This window comes from Gymnogyps californianus, chromosome 1 (genome assembly GCF_018139145.2).
Source record: "Gymnogyps californianus isolate 813 chromosome 1, ASM1813914v2, whole genome shotgun sequence".
NCBI lineage: Eukaryota > Metazoa > Chordata > Aves > Accipitriformes > Cathartidae > Gymnogyps > Gymnogyps californianus.
Window position 1 is genome coordinate 86,005,787 of NC_059471.1, and position 19,812 is coordinate 86,025,598.

At 40.2% G+C, this 19,812-nt stretch overlaps 1 protein-coding gene across 1 annotated transcript in view; it reads right to left on the bottom strand.

The window, feature by feature from the left end:
* Nucleotides 1-114: 114 nt before the first annotated feature.
* Nucleotides 115-19,812, bottom strand: part of MAP3K15 (mitogen-activated protein kinase kinase kinase 15) — a 91,952-nt gene continuing 72,254 nt past the window's right edge. Inside the window, exons 17-30 of the mRNA XM_050915195.1 lie at nt 19,442-19,569; nt 17,508-17,638; nt 17,108-17,213; nt 13,625-13,782; nt 9,681-9,864; nt 7,149-7,326; nt 6,246-6,420; nt 4,313-4,498; nt 3,885-3,990; nt 2,599-2,809; nt 1,612-1,724; nt 1,332-1,429; nt 1,135-1,211; nt 115-634 (exon numbers count right to left, since the gene is read on the bottom strand). Coding sequence (XP_050771152.1) covers nt 514-634; nt 1,135-1,211; nt 1,332-1,429; nt 1,612-1,724; nt 2,599-2,809; nt 3,885-3,990; nt 4,313-4,498; nt 6,246-6,420; nt 7,149-7,326; nt 9,681-9,864; nt 13,625-13,782; nt 17,108-17,213; nt 17,508-17,638; nt 19,442-19,569 — 1,972 coding nt within the window. The 3' untranslated portion in view covers nt 115-513. The remainder of the gene's footprint in view (nt 635-1,134; nt 1,212-1,331; nt 1,430-1,611; nt 1,725-2,598; nt 2,810-3,884; nt 3,991-4,312; nt 4,499-6,245; nt 6,421-7,148; nt 7,327-9,680; nt 9,865-13,624; nt 13,783-17,107; nt 17,214-17,507; nt 17,639-19,441; nt 19,570-19,812) is intronic.

Below are 19,812 nucleotides of genomic sequence, written 5' to 3' on the forward strand. Positions count from 1 at the left end.
ACTTTCCCCAAAAAACCATGAAAAAAGCCATTTAGATGCTATGGTTTTGCTGCAGAGAAGTTACTAAATGAGACCATCACACCAGGCTTTTCTTAGTAGTTCAGTGAGAGTAGCTTTAATACAAAAAGCTCTATACATTCATCCATGAAGAGGTGACGTATGCTCTAGCATATCCCTTCCCTGCTCAAACCATCAGCCAGCAGAACTGTAACACGTTTTAAGTTCACAGTTTTCACAATGCTAAAGCCAATCCAGGTGTGTGGTACCTGTTTTGCAGAAAAGAGGTTTTTTCTCAGCTAAAGCTTTCTATTACATTGATAGGCATCTGACTTCTGCATTACTCTGTCATAAATTATTTAAGTCAGTGCATTGACACTGCCTTAAAAGCTGTTACTATTCACTGTGTATTACACTGATGGTCAAGCAAGCTACATAGTTGTTGTGCAAAACCTGCAAGGCCACTGTACATACATATATATACATCTAATAATTTAAGCGTTAGGAATGTATCTTTCATTTGCTTATTCCCATTTCACGTTCTCCTTCCGAAGCATCAGCCTTCTGCACTGAGGCCTTACCGGATATTTGTCGGTGGTTTAATATTGCATTCCAAATTCTGCAGAGAAGACCACCCCTGTATGAGGAAGCATGGAGAACAGTTAGGGAAAACTCCCTCATCGCCATTACTCTAAAGTGAGCAAGAAGTAAAACCTAGAAATCCCAAGGATGTACCAGTTATGACAGGATATAGAAAACACTACACTTCTTTAAGGTTATAGCTAAAACAACTTCTTCCAGGGGTTAACAGAATGATGACGAAAGGACTTGAATCAATGGGTAGGAAAAGTAACTTCTTTATGCCTATTTTCAATATGATTACATCATCCTGAAGGGTGCGGAAATAGCTCCCAACCTTGATAAATGCCAAAATTTAGATGGCTTGAAGCACCTTAGGTGTAGTTGTTGTGCTGCATCAGTTAAGATGTGAATAACTAACAGAAAATCAGAGATGAAATTACAGCAGTTGCCACTGAACTGTCACTGACCTGTTTGAATAACCTAACTTCTAAAAAAGTTGTTCTACAAACTATTTTAATTAAGCTCTTAACAGTGAACTAAGAAGTACTTTCTTACCGCAGTTGAAGAGACCGCAGATCATCTTTAGTAATATCATTAAGGACAGCACTTAGTGTATAATCTTCTTCAGCAAACTAAAAGGCAAATTTATTCCTAAATTAATATTCCTTCTTTGAAACCACACTGCTAATTATGACTACAATGACCTTTTTTAAACAGGTGATTTTTTGGTTTTTGGTTTTGTTTTTTTTTACCCTCTTAATGGCATCCAAGTCTGCTCCTTGTTGTTTCAGCCAGTTCATGAGCTCAGGGTCTGCATTCTCTCTAAAAGTTGCTGCAGACCATTGGGAGTCTTTAACAGAAAACAAACGTATGGGTTAATACACCTCAAAACTAGGGCAAAAGTGGTGGTTTTCAGACTACTGAAGCTTAAAATAGATGGTCTTTTATCCTTTAAATAAACACATGTTCCAATATATTTGTGTGCAGCTGTCAAAGTATGCAGTAGTCAAAGTACGCAGTGTATCCTCATACCTTCAGGTTTAAGTTTTAATCGAAGCAAGTGTACTTCCTGAGTTTTTTGCTCCAAAGATTGTCGTAAGAGGGTCTGATACTCCTTCTCCTTCTCAATGAGGTTTTCCAAAAGCCTGTTAGCATATGCAAGAGATCAAGCACAGCCATACCGAGAATAAGTCTAGCTGAAAAAAAAATCTATCATTTTTAATGACTACCAAAGGACAGACACACATGAGAGATGCTGTCTTAAGTAACATATTTTATGGCTTACAGATTTCATTTACGTTGTCTGAGACTCACTTAGTGGTGGCACTTTAAGGCTTTCATCTTTGCAGAATTCAGTAAATAGCTTGTAAATTCTATTCCTGTTGTTTTGCAGCCTGCCTGGGCAGAGTTGCTGCCTTTATACCGTAATTTACTGCTGAACAGTGTAACACTGATGTTTTACCAGGGACTTTCTGATTACAGATTTACATCACATCCATAGAGAAGAATGGGACCTTCAGCTGTTAATGCACTGGCGGCAGCCTACAAATGTAACCTGTATGAAACAGGACAGGGGCTCTGCTGAGCTCTGCTTGTGCTCATTACTGGGCAGCCTGTCCCGTGGGTCAGGACAGAGCAGCTCTGGCCTTTCCTTGTGGGAACAGCTTTGAGGGCACTGCCACTGGGTCAGGAGGCATCCAAGGAGCTAAGGAAAGTACAAAGGAAATGGGCACAGGCTAATTACTTAACAGCAGAAATCCAACATGACATTCTGCAATTAAAAAGTTAATTACACAGAAACAAAAGTTGTACTGAAGGCTGTTGAGTAGTTGCCATACCAGTGCTGCCAGCACATTCTGAATCCATTTGTGTTCCTGGAAGGTCTGCTTTCTCACGAGGCACCCGTAGTAGGTGAGAAGTATTTATGTTATGTATATACATGTCACTGTAGAAAGCAACGTCTAAGAGCTTTTCAAAGACTGCCTGAAAATAAATCCACAGTCTTTATAGGAGGGTTACCTTAAGGTCTCTTGTTTAAGTCTGCCCAACTCCAGGCTAAGCTGCTGCTGAGCCTCATGTGACACGACAGAACTAAGGGTGCTGACTCCTGATGTGATGGCGGGATCCTCGGTCCCATTTTGTTCAGTGGGCTGGAAACTGTCCTCCACTTCATCACCGTCCTTGTCCCCACCTTCGGTTTCTGATGCTGGCTCAAAGTGAGCTCGAAGCTCTGGTAAGAGGAAACAGCATAAGAAGAAGAATTTTTTTGGACAAGTCTGTCGTCAGAGGTACTACAGTTTGCTCTTTATAACTGGGTGGGGGAGCTTCAGCTGAGGAAGTGGACAAATACGTTTGTGATTAAATGAATAAGACGACAGTTAATAAAATGTATTAATAAGAAACCCTTGAGAGCTTGCTTTTTTTAAAAAAGGGAAAAAAAAGAAAGTTGTTGTTTTCCGCTCTCCTGGACCAAATTGTTTACAAAGCCTTCGTCTTCTCCAGGTAGCATGTCTAACCCCAGTTCTCTCAGAACTTGCTGCAGGTGGCCGCCCTTCCCACGAAAGAACAGCTGCCATTTTTCTCCTACAAACAAAGTCCTAAAAAATTTGGCCGATTTGGCTTAAAACCCATAGCAACTTTGGACTGAAAGGGCTCATCATCACTAAGTGCTGTTAGAACATTCTCATGCTGGAAGGGGTGCTCAGCACTTCAAAGAGTTACAAATCTACTTGCAAATTTCCAACTTAGACTTATTCCTAGGCAGTTCTTAGTAATTTCTCCTCCTCGGGGGTGGTGGTGATTTTTCCTACTATCCATCTGTAGGCCAAAATCATACTCCTCCTCATATTAATGCACTCCCTTCTCTGCATCTGTTCCACAGCTCAGTAATCATTTTTCAGAACACAGAACCAGACCTGTGCAGTGCTACCCACCTTGGATGTCATTAAAATGTTGTACAGAGTCATTTTCTTTCTTACTAGAAAAGCTCCAGCTTGGACTGAATTTAATTTGCCTTTTTTTTGTCCTGGTTGGACCACACTGGTGGTGCAGAACCACTGGTTATCTCCTCATTATGTGCTTTTGTACTGCAAGTACGGCATTAATCCTCCAGATCAACACTTCTTTCTGTACAACGTTCCGACGCTGTGCCTTTGATGTAGTGGCACATGGGATGCAGTTAATGGCATGCTGACAGATTAAACATCTAAACTGTTCCATTTGCTATAACTCTTTGATATGCAAACAGCCTTCTTTTTAAAAATAAATAAATAAAAAAAAGATTATTTTCAGCTGCTTTGATTTACCTGGAATAAGAATAGTGACTGCTGCTTGGACTGCACGGCGAATTATGTTATCCATTGCAAACATCCAGTGGGGCCTTATTAAGTGATTTCTTAATACTTTGTTCACCTATAAATAAGCAAGTTAAAGTAGCAGCAAACAACATTTGCTTACACCTTAGGAAAGAGAATCTTGTTTTTCAATAGTCAGATGAAGTTTTATAAAGTAACAACTGCATGAGTCGCTAAACCCCTCCCACCTTTGAAAGTCTAAACAACAGATTTGACAGTTCTAGGCTACAGCGTTCAAACCGTACCCAGACTGTAACATTCAAGCCCCTCTACAGTACAAGAAAGAAGAGGAGTGGGGAAGAGCGGGGAAGCTGCAAACCCCCGGGGTAAGCTCTGTCCAAGAAGAATTTCTCTCCCCCTGCGCTAGGCAAGGAACTCACCGCATCCTGAAATCCAAACAGCACCAGATGAATCTGATTGATGGAAGTGCTGTCAAAGTCCAAATCCATTTTCAACTTGGATATGGTAGAAGCCATCACCCTCTGCTCAGGAGAGCGTATGAAGTCCCTTAAAATCCCAATAATTTGCTTGATGTGGGCCACTGAAAGTTGCAGTTCTTCAGAGCTCTGAAGAAAAGATAATGTATATCAAGTAAATCCCAGAGTCATTAAACATCTAATTAGTAGCATTAGTATTTTTAGGGTTACAATTTATAGCTTTGCCCATGTATATTTCACACCGATGCACAGAAATCACAGAACTTTTGTTTCTACAGAGCCTTTATTTTCTACCTTCTTCTAACTAAAATTTTTTTAATAGTAATTCCTATTTTCCAAAAAATAAGTTAATTCTGCTGCTACTGTGGCTGTCACAAAGGGAAAAGGGTTCAGATAATACCTACACATTTCTGCAACGTACTGCAGAGGGCAGCTCTCCTCCATAAAAACAGCAGAGTGAGTTGATAAGAGACCCAAATTTTTTAGATGCTATCCTTTCAATAAGCTGAATCTGGACTTTAATTATGCAGACATTTGACTTCCTTAGGCAAAAAAAAAAGTTTATATATGCATTTATCATAAGTCAGAAAAAGGTCTAAGATTACACAGTGATAGGACTCGTGTTCATTCTATGATTTGCAGTCCATAATCTCCACAGTTAAAGCTATCCAAGTGCCTCTAAGAACAACAACCTGTATAATTAAAAGGTAAAGGGGAAGTATTACAGAAATTATGGAAAAGAGATGATTACAGCAGTGCTGCAACACAGCTGGAGACTGAGGTAGGACTTGCTGTTACTAAATAATCCTTCTTTATCCTGGAAAATATTTAGAGCCCTGGTTATTTCTGACTAAGATCTCACACATGAATTTTAGTCCTCCGTAAGGCTATTTTGCAGTTTAAGCTCAGAGCAGAAATTTACCCCAGTTGCTTCCCCGCCTGAGTTTGGGGGCCTTTATCTTGGGCCTGTAAAGCTCTACAGGAGCCCCCCCGGCTCTGGGGCGAGCCGATCTGCACCGTGAGGCAGTTTGCAGGGGAAGGGAGTCATGGGGAGAAGTAAACCCCTGTGCTGTGTGGAGCCGGCTGCCCAGGCCGGGCTCGGCTGGAGCTGCCTCAGGAGCGGCAGGGCCGCCGGCAGCAGTGCTGCGAGCGCCTTTGCTCCAAGAGCAACGGCTGACGGGGGATACCACAACAAGAGTCAGCAGGCTCCCCTTTATGTACATGCAGTCCAGGTGAAAAACCATAGCTTTGAGAAGAACAGATCATGTCGGTGGCACATTAGAAGCAGACATTAAGAAGAAAAGGCTAAGCAATCAACTGTTAACTGGTGTGTGGCATTGCTTGGCTATGGGTTAACCAAACACATGATTTTTCTTGCTCCTCTTTACAGTCACTAAACGTTCCCACTCAACCCCTCCCTCTATGGAAATCTACCTTAGCTTTTTTAAGATTCATGTACTGTGTTCTTGGCACCTAGTTTACATATGTTTTGAATTAAAAATCATTAATCAGTTCTCTATCCTTAAAGCAAATCATACCTATTACTACCTGGTGTTCCATTTCCATCTCTTTAAAACCCAAAACAAAGCACATAAAAAACCCCCCAAACCACCAACCTCAGCCCCCCAGCCCACGCCAAATGCCCCAAACCTCCCCCTCCAAAAAACCCAAGAGTCCAGCAGCAGGCAAAGGGTGGTGTTTGCTATCCATTCAGACAACAGCAAACAGCTCACACAGTTACAGGTCTCAGAGCTTTAAGATATTCAGAAGAAACAATCCAAGCACCTTCAATTATTAGTTTTCAGAAAAGGAATAATACTACCTGGCCTGTCATTTTCCTTTTGACATGGGAAAAAGAAAGCTGAAGTGAAATTACCTGTGCAAGGCACTCCTGCAAATTGGAAGCAACTTTATTCTGCTCTTCCTTAAGGATTTTATATAGGATCGCTCGGCGTTCACTGTCCTTCCGCAGCAGAAACAGACCAGAATCCTTATCCTCAACAGAAGGAGAAGCGCTCCTCTCCTCCAAGGCTGAGGCCTCATCAGGCACGCTGCGTCAGCAACCGGGCCCCACGCACAAGAGAGACCTCAGCATTAGCAACACGGCAGTACTGTCAGAAGCGAGCAGGGATACTTCAGAGGTTAAAAAGTGAGTTAAACTACAGCAGCAGCTTGATGAGACTGTTAAACACTAATTCTGAGACAGAAGATGGCTCAGATCCTCAGCTGGTGTAAACCTCACTGAAGCCAAAAGCACAAGGCTGATTTCATCCCACTAAGAAGCTGGCATTAATGTCACCAGCACTGGTTCAGTTTTGGGGAGGAAAGCTGAAAACCCGGGACGGAGATAACTATTCATTTTTTCTGGCCCCATACTGTAACAGACTCATTTGGAAGTATTGCTTTGTGCCCTCTGATCAGCAGAACTATCTTTCTGCTGCCCCCTTCCCACATTTTTTTCATGAGTATATGGAAGGGTCAGCTCTTCCGCTAACTCCTGAATCCATATCCACTCAGTCAATAAGACGACTGACATTTATTCACTGGGGTGGGAAAAGTATATAAATGCATGGAAACCTTAAGGAGAAAGAATCATTGTTCATTAATTAAATATAGACAATATTTAAATTAACTGGTAACTTGCCTATGCAACTCGCTTGCTGTTTAACACACCTGCTTATCTAGTCATTATGTGAAAAAATTGCCCTCAGATAAAATATAATGTGAATTAAATCCACATAATCCCTTATGGGTATCAAGCGAAAAGCAAATGCTTTACCTTAGTAAATGGGAAATGGGATGCTTTGTCTGAATCTCTGAAATGGATCTCTTTGGCCTTTCAAAAAACATGTCATGCTGTACATCAGAGTCTGGTGAAACAGAGCCATGCTCACTGCTGCTACTGCCAGCCTGTTCTCCGTGGATCGGCAGTGGGAGGGATGTATTACGATTGTAATCTAGGACAGACATTGTAAAACATGTAGCACAACCAGGCAGGAAAGGGCAATGTGCTTAAAACAGCTGTGATCATCTTCAGTGATATCAAGACCTCATTTTGCAAAATGGCTGAGGGAGAGGTAACCTTGTTGATAGAAAGCAGCAATACAACTCAAAATCATTATATGCGTAAGCAGTAAAAGGTATGAATGAGCTAACTGCTAAACCCCAAGACAGCAAAGCAGCTAGATACTCATATGAAATGCCATTTTGTTACCATCTCTTGCGCACACACGCACACTATACACACACTCCCCCTTGGTACTGGTCTCACAAAGTGGTACAACTGGATATACAGCTATTTAAAGAGCCTGAATCAAACCAATAGGTTACCATCAGCTGCTCCACCACAGCCATATCTCTAAGCAGAGAGCACTCTGCTACCTGCCCTCCTCACCTCTGCCAGCCTGTGTTAATGAACATGTATTTGCTCCCTCTCTGACACCTGAGGCATCTGCCTCGCTCGCATGTCCCCTTGCCCTCGGTAAGGACTCCCCCTCTTAGGACTAGCCTGAAGGAAATCTCTTGTCCCTTTCCAATTCATCTTGAAAGTAAGAAAAATAAAAAAATAACAGATATAGAGAGCTTGCTATAATCCTGAGGTTAAACAGTCATAACAATGAAACAATATACGTCACCTTGTGAGAACTGGTTCAAGGTATCTCAGCGGTACAGAAAATTGAAAGTTGCTGTCACTAGAGTAAGAGCTGAGATTTGCTCTAGGCTGCCTTTATTATTGGAAAGAAAAAAGGGATAGAGACAGGATGGAAAGATGGGGACAAAGCTGAGGAAATTGGCGGTGAGGGAAACAGTAGAGGGAGGAGACAAAGTGAACCGCTGCTGCTGAGATTGTGGCAACTGCTGGGCCAGGACCTGCCTTATGCCCCCAAACTCCCTTTGGAGATGGCTGCGGCAGCCAGCACAGCTTTCCCCAGCTGCGTACAGTGTGTGTACAGTGAAGCACACACTTGGCTGCAGCCATGTCGCCTTTCCCTCCCCTCACCCAATAAACAGTTTTCATAGCATTTGCCCACTCTGCTCATGTCCATGGCCAGCACTGAGCTTGCTTCTTGCTGCAGCTCAGTGCTTAACCCTGCAGCACCAGGTCCTCAGGCCATCTGAAGGAGCTCCATAACCTCATCAATGAGCAGGAGAAGAGAAGAAAGGAGGAAGGTAGGAGAAGAGAGGGGGTGCAGAAGACAGCTGCACTTCCCCTGGTATTTGACAAAGAGCCTGTTGCTCCCAGTGCAGCTAACATGGCAAGCTCCATCCTTTCTAATGCCACGCAATTTTTCCAGGAAAATGTCCTCAGGCAAGGGCTGAAAAGGCCACAAGAGAACATTATTGCAGTGAGGCAGAAGGCTACAGCCTGCCAATAGCTTCTGACTGCCACTGCCCTGGCTGAGCAGTGGGAGCTCTCCTGTTAACCCAGTGTAACTGCAGGGATTGCAGTTCTCAGTGCCCCTCAGGACAAGAGATGATGCCCATTTCCTTGCTGAAACCAATTCAGCTAAATGTTATAAATTCTTCACTAGTTTTTCCCCTTAGAATTCTCTTCTTTCAAATGTTCCTTGCTGAGGGGGAAGAAGCTCAAAAAGGGAAGCAATTCAATTTGCATTGGGAGCATGTGCATGTGTGTGTGCAGACAGGGGAAAGAAGCAGCAAGACCAATGGCTTTGCCTGTTTTTAAACGGACAGTTCCTTCAAACACTAACGATTTATTTGGCAGGTCTATATTAAGGTTTATTATCTTATCACTGAGAAAGTGGCTGATATATTGGCGGGGGGAGGAACACGCCAGGCAGATAAAACAAAAACCTGCTAAACAGCTACTTCAGCACCTATGTGCCAAATTTCCAAGTTACACATCAAGTTTGAAAATGCTGACCTATGTAGACCTGAACACCTAATAGACCCACATTTTCAGGTGCCAAACATCTACTCTATAAAACTCAGATCTCTGAAGTGTATATAATTGTGAATCTAAAATGTAGAATTGCTTTGGAAAGTCTTCACCAAATGTCATTTTTCTAATTTTAATTTACTATAAATGAGGCATTTATTTCTGAGGAGAGGAAAAATGGGGTTGGGAGGTTTTAGCAATCAAAACACAATAAGCAAGACACGATATTTTGTGGGAATTGTTAAATTTAAATATGTCTAATTACAAATCACAGGCACTTTCAACAGTTGAGTTCCTGCTGCTTTCCTGGCACAAGAAATGTCCTTTGTAAAAGAGAGTGCTTAATGATTCCAATCTTTTATATAACACTTAATGATGATGTTGACTTGGATTTGGCTGTTAATTCCTTACCTGAAGGCTTGAATGCAATTCTGCTTTTCTTGCCCTTGTTTACTTGTTTCAGGAAGGAATCTCTGAGCAAATCAAATGCTGTAACACGTTTACTAGGATCAGGTTCAAAACAGAGCAAAATAAAGGCCCTTGTTTCAGCAGACAGTGATTCTGGAATTTCAGGATGAATCTTAAACATCCCAACCTGCAAGTAAAACACAAATACAAATTACTTTTACTACACAACTGCAAGGAGACCATGGGCCAAAGCTTTCTTACAGTATGATCTCTCACTCTCATGGAAAAGGAGTGATCCAGGTACCCACACAAAGCAGTGAAGTGACAACAAGGTTCTAATCCTGTTTTACTTCATTGCAAACACAGCGTGAATATCCATGTGGTATCACACAGATGTCAAGGTATGGATGTATCCAACCATCTACCTTCAGGCAATCTTGGGATCTGGACATTATCGACACCAAGTGCTTCAAATGCTGCTTCTCCTACCAGCCACAAATCCCTCCAGCTATTGCATATGCTTCCCATCACCCCTGCCTAGTAGTGTCTCTCTCAGTTGCTGACTCCTCCAGCACATTTGTGTCCAGGAACAGGAATAACTTCCTCCTCTAGTACTGACTGCCTGGGGCCTGCACCTGTTCTGCTCCTGCTGCTGCCAAATTTCCTTGTACTAATGCTCAAAATGACCTTGCCAGACCTTGTCACCACCCCCAGCATTCAGGCCAGATGTCTTCCCTAGTCTTTCAGTGATATTTAACTGAAAATCACATGATGTCCAAAGGCTTAACAAGATCCCCCACTCTTTCTTTAAGTAATGAAAAACGGGCTTCTACAGGTTGCTCCCTAGTGAATTTTCCGGCTCTTTCACAGCCTTCTTATTCTCGAATGCCAACCTGGCATAAATGTTTTGAAGTGAGAGTTGTGTAACACGTGTGTGCTGTATGGCATGTATCTGGCAAGATTATGGCTTGTAGTCTCAGCATCTTTACATAAAACAGGCTCTCGAGAACAAGCAGAAAGATAGTGGCCACAAGGGAGATAGTAGCCCAGCAGTTAAACAAGTGCCAGCTGCTTTTAAATAATCTCATTATACAGCTGCATTAACACACTGTGGCACCATTAGGCACTCACAATAGTGGTTCAGCTTCAATGCAAGCTGAAGTAAAAAATGCTGAGCAGTCATGCTTCTGTTTGAATGACAGTGCAGAATATAAAATGCTAGTAATGCCTTAAGGCCTTCCAAACCATGACTCTAAGCACATTCAAAACTCAGTATTTCCTGCACGTAACATTTTTAATATACACAACTTGCTAACCTCTACAATAAAATGGATGCATTTAATAAAGAAATTGAATAAATAAGTAATTTGATGTTATGACCTGTCGGCAGGCTACAACATCTATACATTTACTTTGTCTGATGGAGCATCTTTATCTGATTTGTAAAACCCCACGCACATTTTGGACAGTGCTTTATAAATGGGGTATACAGTTTCACCACTTCAAAACCTCAGCCTGGCAAGATTTTTGCTTTGGAGCAGAGAGAGAAGACAGCCACTGCTTGCTGTGCTCTGACAACTGCTCTTGACGTGCCCGTCCCTGTGGTCAGCCCGCTCCTCCTCGTGCACTCCGGGACCAGGCTCACACAGCCAGCTTCAGCTGGGGCAGTGTCACAAGCTGATAGCACTCTGGTGCAAGGTTATACCCTTAGGCACTAAACAAAACCCAGGACAGTCCAAACCAGGACCAGGAAATTTGAATGCATGTCTCTGATCTTATCTTAATCTCTGTGGCTCAAGGAGAACAAGTTTTGTCACGAGCATCCGGAAACTCTGTGGCAATGCTAGTTTACTTTATCTCTATTGAATGTCATTTGTTTGCACTCCTTTCACACAGAACCAGATGCACACATACTATGCTCATAGATGAAATACCACGCAACGTACACTCAGCCAGGAACTATTTCCAGTTCTTGGTTCACTCTAGCCCCTTTTCTCTGCTTTGTCCAACTCCTCGGTCATTTGCAATTTCTATACTGACTGCACAGCCAGACTCACACCTTCCCTCTCCTCACCTGCCCTATGCACGACTGAGTGTGCACGTGCGGAGGTGGGGACCTCAAAAGTTCGACATCCCAAGTTTTCCAGGCTTCTGTTCTTTTTACATGCCTGCCAGTCAGCCTACTTCATTCCTGGCTTCAAACCTAGCTTCCAGCTTGCTTAGTTTTATTACACAGCAAAAAGAAACCACAGTTTGCAATTTATGGTGCCCAGCAAGAGGCAGTTCCAAGCAGGTCCCAGCAGAGCCAAGAAACAGAAAACAAAAACAAATGCCTGACTGTAGCACATTAACACAGTCTGCAATAACAATGCTAAAAACTCTGCCACATCCTTGAAGAAAGAAGGGCAAGAAATGTATTTTAAAAAATGCCAATTCTGAGACTTCATCACACAGCTCCGTGGCCTGGAAGTGCTTATGGGCAGGATGTAGGGACATGCACAATCCTGCCAGAGCTCACCTCGTGAGCCTGTGCAGAGCTCATCAAGCACCCAGAACTGAACCAGCGTTTCCTGACAGTTCAATAAACTGTGCTGAAAAATAAGACATGTAACTCACTGAATAGTTCAACTACGTGCCAGATACATAAGATGAAAAGGCATCTGCCAACAGAACCGTGTCTGACATTTACAGCAATGTGGAAAAAAGTCTCTTTCCATCGCTCCCTCAGGAAAGCTTTAGTGAACCAAACCATGTTTACCCAGGCAGCTTCTTTTGAGGTAGTGTCACAAGCTGACAGCACCAAGGTGACATATTATACCGTTGAAATAACTACATCAAAACCCATAACCATCCTTTTCTTTGCCTTTTAGCTGTGGTGCATGGGACAACTCACAGGCCTAGTATGACGCATGGCGTTATGTGCCATGCTGAATTGCAGCCCAGCTTACTATACTTATTGATAAAGATCTGATGTTGCTACCATGGTGCCATTACTAATTATACTAACGCTCACACAGTGACTTTCAACAACATACACAAAAGAATTAACAATATTGATAATTTAAAGCAGTTTGCTGGGATATGGATGTGTTATTTTCCCCATTATAAGAATAAGGACTCTGAAGCATAAGTGAAAACTTAAGTACTTTACTAAAGGTCTACTGCAAGCCAGTGGAAGAACCAAAAATTTTCAGTCTGCATATTTGACACATTGTCACATCATAGCTTTTACACTACTGCTAGTTTTAGAGTTAGAGCAACCAACTTTTTTCAAATACATTTATTATCAAAACTATCTGAAGCATTCTCTTCTCAAGTGTTAATTGTGCATTTGAAAACAGATACATTAAGAGAAACAAAGTACTAGAGGCAACAGTTTACCGAGGAGGTAGCTTTGATCCAAAGGATTTAGGATGTAAAATACAGAGTATTTCACTCCTTCGGTACATACCAGAAACCCTGGAAAGTTAGTCCCTTGCCCCCTTCCACCATAGCTTCCTACCATGTTGCAGAGACTAGGCCTTTGAAAGACAAAATAAACAGATACTCTGGGAAGGAGGCTTATAAAAAAAAACTTAAAGGAGCAGAAGTAACGGTTGTCATTATTGGAGAGACTGGTTGCCAAGAAGGAAATCATAAACCAAGAAGAGGAGATGATAGAAGTAAGAGGGTAGAGGATATCAGTTTTCATAAGTCTTCACTCATTTTTCAGGTTGCTGCTCTGAGTCATGACCTATTTCCAGGACAAAAATAAATTATTACCCCCTAGAGCAATACAACTTAGAGCAGAGAAGGATCATTCAGTGAGAGTTAAGAACACAGGTCAGACTGTGGCTTTGTGCAAAACAACCCATGTAACAAAAGGTTAGTACCAATTAAATTAATATTAAAAAATTAAGTTAGTATTTGAAAATTCATAAACTCTATAGCAAAACAACTGTACTTACTTTAAACATTGCTGCTTGAGGCTCCCCTAGTTCATGAAATGGAGGTTTGCCTGTTGCCATTTCAATAATGGTACAACCTAGTGACCAGATATCAGCTGGTGCACCGTATCCTCGTGGTCCTTTATCGATGATTTCTGGAGCCATGTACTGCAAGGTTCCTAGTCAGGACAAAAAGAATAGTCAAGTGTTATAGTCTTCATGCTTATTAAAGAGAATTAACACACCACTAAGCAAGCCAAAAATTGCCAAATGCAACCTGTATAGCCAAAATATTTGATTTCCCATACCAGCACTAAAAACTAGACAGAAACTTATGTTTTAGCATCTTGTCTATAAACTATCTTTCCCCCCCCCTTTCTGATACAAGGCTTCAAACTGCTGAAAGTATATTCACCATATAATCCAAATACTTCCTCAGAATGTAAAATTATATCAAACAATTTTTGCAGACACTAGATTGTAAAGATTATGCATGTAAGAGGTGATGAAAACCTGCAAAGTGACAGATAGTCTTCATGAGAATAATTTTTCATATGTTTACTCCTACAATGAGAACACTAGTGACAGGGAATTTCAAAAAGTTAGTTTGAAAAGAAGTTATTTTTGTAAATATAAGAGAACAAAGAGAAGAATGTTTAAAAAAAAATAATCTCAAGTTTTACACAAAAACAATCAAGGTAAATCAATTACACAATAACTGAAAAAATAAGGGAACCCATCATAAATTGCAATTCCAGGAAATCCTTTGGATGTGCTTGGGATTTCTGACATCCGAGGCTGGGGGGGGGGAGGGGAAGGGAAGAAATCTATTGAAACTTCTAAAGCTATACATGTTGGCAAAATAAGATCCTGCCTAAGCCCCTAGTTGGCTCTTAACAGATGAATCTGAATGTCTCTAAAGTTTGCCTGTAGACAATCTGACTGTAATACTAGTTACAATACTGATAAACAAAAAGAACAGTAAAAATTAAGTAAAAGATGGTCAATTTGGAATCACTGATATTCAATCATATACTAACACAGCTAACAAGAGGTCTTTACAGGAAGAGAGTCCACACCAACAACAGAAACCTATAGATGTTCTGAGTGTTCCAAACACTACAGTACTTTCTCCACATGAATTCCTACCAGCTCTGTTATGACATCTTTAAATTAAATTATTTTTCTTCTTAAGAATACAATAAAATTACACTGTAGTAAAGCTGTGAACTATTAAGTAAAGGACATCTGGTGCAGATAAAAGGGATTGGATACTACTATGTTTATTAAATGTGACTGCTGTAGAACAAAAGTTCAAGCCACAGCTTTGCCCTCAGGCTGTGTGTCTTGAATGGAGGGATATAACATTTAAACCACTAGAAGTTTGATTCTTCAATCATGTGATTGTATTACATAATGCCTAAAATCCACTGAGTTTAGGTACCGAGTTAAGGAACAAAACAAATTGCAAGAGACCTTTTAAGACCCTCTGGGCTATAGCTACCTGCTTACTGATTTTAAATCCAAAATGAGAACTTAAGTAAAATATTTATTCTCATGGTAAATTACATCTCTGAGGCACAAACAGGGCTGCAAACATGAAAGAGAACAAAGAAGAAGGGCACAAGGAAAGATTTACCTCCTTTTACTACAGTATAGTGACTTTTCTTTAGATACCATTTCTCCATATATCATCTCTAATAACAACCACTTGCTAAAAAGCCACTAAGGAGTATGTAAAACACAGGCAAACACAGAATGATTTTCCTCTAGTATCTGCTCCAACCATAGTAGCAATCAGCCATAATAGTGGCTTCCTGGGCCAAAATTAAATTTTGGACTATGACTTTTAATAGCCACAAGAGAGTCTTCCTCCATGACTTCAACTTTTACCTTATGGAACCCCTTATATATACTTAAAGTTTCCAGAATATCCTGTAGAAATGAAAAGCACAGTATAGCTATACATCACATTACATGGTAGTGCATCTTTTTCCCATGGAGCGTAACTGCATTGAACCAGTCTAACAAAAATGGCAAGGACAAACATTGCAGGCAAAACCTGAAAATACTCTTTTCCAGATACCACAAGAGACCTGTACATATTTGAGAATTATCCATTCAGTTGCATAAGCAAGATCATTCATGAGAAAATTATTTGTTGAATAATTTGTTTGGAAAATATGGTGAAACTCCTTAAAGGAATGCTTCAGAAGCCAGCATTCAACCAGCTCTGTTCAGACATATTGTCATTTATGTATCTATCTCTTGTAGCATCTATAAACTGAAGGGATTGCTTCTTGTAGCTCTTTGTTCTTAACAAAACATTCAAATGCTGCATTTATGATTCCAAACTGGACAAATAATAATTTTTTTTCTTCTTTTTAAAGGACTCCTAACTTAATTTGATTCTATGTAAAATCTTTGCAGGAAATAGATTTGTTTCAAATGCCTGCACCTGATGAGATGTTGATCTCAGGAGATATTGATGCAGACATCATATTCTGTGTTCAGATCATGATGTAATATAGGCCCAGTTTCCAATTCACAAGCTTTGCTAATGAGTAAAAAAAGCTTAGAAAGGTAAGTTATTTCAGAACCTTAATAATATTATTTTCATGGCTTCCTTTGTAGGAAAGCTGGAGGAACTGCAGACTCACCACCAGACAGGTAATGGGAAGCCTTGATTATCACTTAAATAGAGGTTGTCGTCTTCTGCCCTCCACACACAACTGATGGCTGTGTGTGGGTACCATTTACTTAAACTGCAAGCCAGTATGAGGCTTGTGATTTGCGGTATCAGCCTATGCACATGGCCACATAACAAGTGAAAACATCATGTTACCTATATCTCCACTAATAAAAGAACTGAATAATTATGTGACCATATATTAATTCTTCAATGTGCAGTTTCAGCTGTTACTCAGCAAATTTTGTTTTCCCTGAATATTGCAAGTTTTTACTACCTTGTTGTATATGAAAGCTTTTCTGTAACATACCCGCCTAGTATTGTCATGTAAATTGTTCTTTTTACTGCTGATAACACCAAGTGTGCCACTCGGTTGGGTTTTATAATTAATGCCTCAAAACTAAAAGTATTTATAAGTTTGTGTTTGGGTTTCTGCACTTTTAGACATACTTCAAGAAAGTGTGCATGCATGAGTTACTAATATCAAGATTATTAAATGAAAAAGTTGCTGTATTCAAGTGTTTCCAGATGTAATTGCAACAAATCAATTGCTACTTAATGAAAAACACTTATAAGAAAAACTATTACCCCATCACACTTAAGTTTAAAAAAAAAAAGTAAAATGGAAGAAAATTACATTAAAAAAAACAGAAAAGAAAGATAGCAAGCATGTGTTTATGGTGATCGCACTTCCATTCACTCTTCCCTGAAAATAGAGACCTAACTGTGTTTTCATCACAAATCCAAAGAGCCTCTTGGCTCTAATTCTAAATCTATCACCAAAACTCTTATAAACTCTGCTAGATTAGTCTTACCTGTGAATGTTTCGGTGCATGGATTGATTCCTGCCAGCCGTTTGGAAGTACCAAAATCAGATATCTTTACCACACCACTATAGGTGTTCACCAAAACATTATCCCCCTGTGGTTTGGATGAGAGAGAGAGGGAGAGAGAGGGAGGGAGCAGGGAGGGGAGACAGATGAGTACAGATTCCAAATCCCAATCTCAATACTCCATCAAGTTTGCGGTTATCTTTATAATAAACCTTTCTACAAAGGAATTTTCCTGGAGCACCAGGGAGAAGGGGTTGTTCTATTCTTTCCTTTTGTTTTAAGCTTCTATGAAATCCTATTAAAAATACTACTTCAGGTTAAACTAACTGAAGTAAATAAGATAAAAAGCAAATCACACAAGACGCGTTAAAGGAAAATTTACCTTTATATCTCTGTGTACAATCTGGTTCTCATGGAGATACTTAAGGCCTTCCAGAATCTGCTTGGTGTAAAATTTAATTGTAGGTTCTTTCATTGGGCCCCACTTAGATCTTAGGAGAGCTGAGAGGCTGCCTACAAGAGTTAAGAAGAAAGTGTATCAAGATAGCAAAATCCCCAAATTAACATGAAACATTTAAGTCTGGATTAAGCCTTTGCTCAATATCCTAATGCAAGAGAAATGCAGAACTTATAATTAAGCCAAATTCTTCCTAGATCACTCAAAGCAAATCATTTGTTGCTGCTTTTGACTGGTTATTTCTTTCTTGCCAGCTCAGCTTCCACCTCCATGACAGGAATAAATGTTATGACAGGGCTGGATGCATCGCCCTCACTTCAGTCTAACAACTGTTGAGACTAGGACTAGCAACCATTTAGCCCTTAATGAAATAAAGACTAAAGGTAACACTGTATGATGTTATACGCTATACTTCATGAACCACATGCATGGGCAAAAAGAAGCTGATTTACTTGAGGTGGGGAGGGGAGAAGAAAAAAGGAAAGAGTCTTTTCCTTGCAAATATGGGATTAACTTCTGGAAATATTGACCTTTAAAGGTCCCTTCCAACCCAAACTATTCTATGATTCTGTATTCAGAGATAGGGGAAGGAAAGCTCCTGAAAGAAACCAAGTAATGGATATTCAGAGTAGGAGATCTGTCATCTGCACTTCCCCTACTTGTAATAAATCTAATCTTTTTTAAAATAACAGAAATATTTTAATCATGAAGCAAAATAAAGACAGTTTTGCTTTTTCTGCTCGTAATAAACTAAGTGCAGTGGGTCTACTTAATACCAGACAAATTCAGCTAAAGGGATTTTCAGTCCACACCAACAGCTTTCTAAAGTGAATTTTCCTCAAAGAATCTTGCATAATCTGAACAGCTGGTTCCTTTTTAAGACTGGCTGCATATTTTAAAATATCTGAATTAGTTCAATAATATCTTGACATTAGCAACTAATCACAGCACACTCTGCTGCTTTTGGAAACAAAAAGTATGTAAACAACACCAGCTGATACTTTTAACAAGTGCAGGAAAACAAGTGGAAGTGTTGGTATAAACTCATCACATCTGCAAGCATCATATATGTCAAAGGGTCTCAGCTTTCAGGTGAGAAGGTCACAGGAATTCAAAAATTAAGCAACTTCCCTATGTTGAATGCCCCAGATGTATTTAATTACACTTTGAATGTTTGTGTCTGGACCTTCCCTAGAAAACCTGAACTTTTTTCCTGGTTTTCTTATTTCTTTTTTTATTTTGCAAATTATATTAATACAAGAATTTAACACTCATTCTAACACCTCCTTAACGCTGAAAAGCAAATAGCAAAAGGGAGATGGAAACATAACCTAGAGAGGCTTTAGAGGGACTTCACATCTTAAAATGTAGAGAAGGCTAGAGGAGCAAAACTGGAAATTATGAGCAAGGGAAGCATATAACTTTTATCTCTAATCTACCTAGGAAACAGCAGTGCTTTGTATATAGCAGTTACAAAATAATACTTAATTGCTCAGTCAGTGTTACTGCTCAACAGAAACTTATCCTAAAAGCTCCAGTCTTCATTCAGATGCTCCGGCTAAGTGGACTATACAGCTCTAACTCCACTATTTTATAACACATGAGTATTTGACACCAAATACTTTTAATGACTTGTCTCTAGGTTTATAATTATTACAGAAAGGGGAGAGGGTACTGGGACCTGTACACTTCAAATCTATTCTTTATATGAGAAGAACGCCACCTGTAGTTAATGTCTCAACAGAAAAGCCATATACAGTGCACAAACACATTAATTGCACATCTGTTGGCTTTCACTAAGTTTAGAGTTCCAACTGCTTTTGATTCCTTTGAGAGACTAAGCTCAGAATGATACAAACCTCCTGGCACCTGCTCCATAAAAATCTTAATGTATCCACCTTCTGAAACAGATCCCAGATACTGGACAATGTTCCGATGCTTTAAATATTTATGCAGTGCTATCTCTTCATGAAGAGGTTGAGAATACCTATTTAAAAAAAAAAAAAAAAAAAAAAAAGAGAGAGAGAGAGAGAATCGAGGAGTATCTTATCATGCAGGAAAAGGTTCTAGGCTACGCTTAAAGGCTAGTTTGCAAACAGAATGGATTTTAGGGATCCTGATCCAATTCTCAGCAAACATCTTGTCCATGACCTTCAAAATGCAGCGTGACTGGCTGCCTGTTCAGAAAAAGTACAGAGGTAGATCTCAGAGGAACCCTGAAGGAGAAACA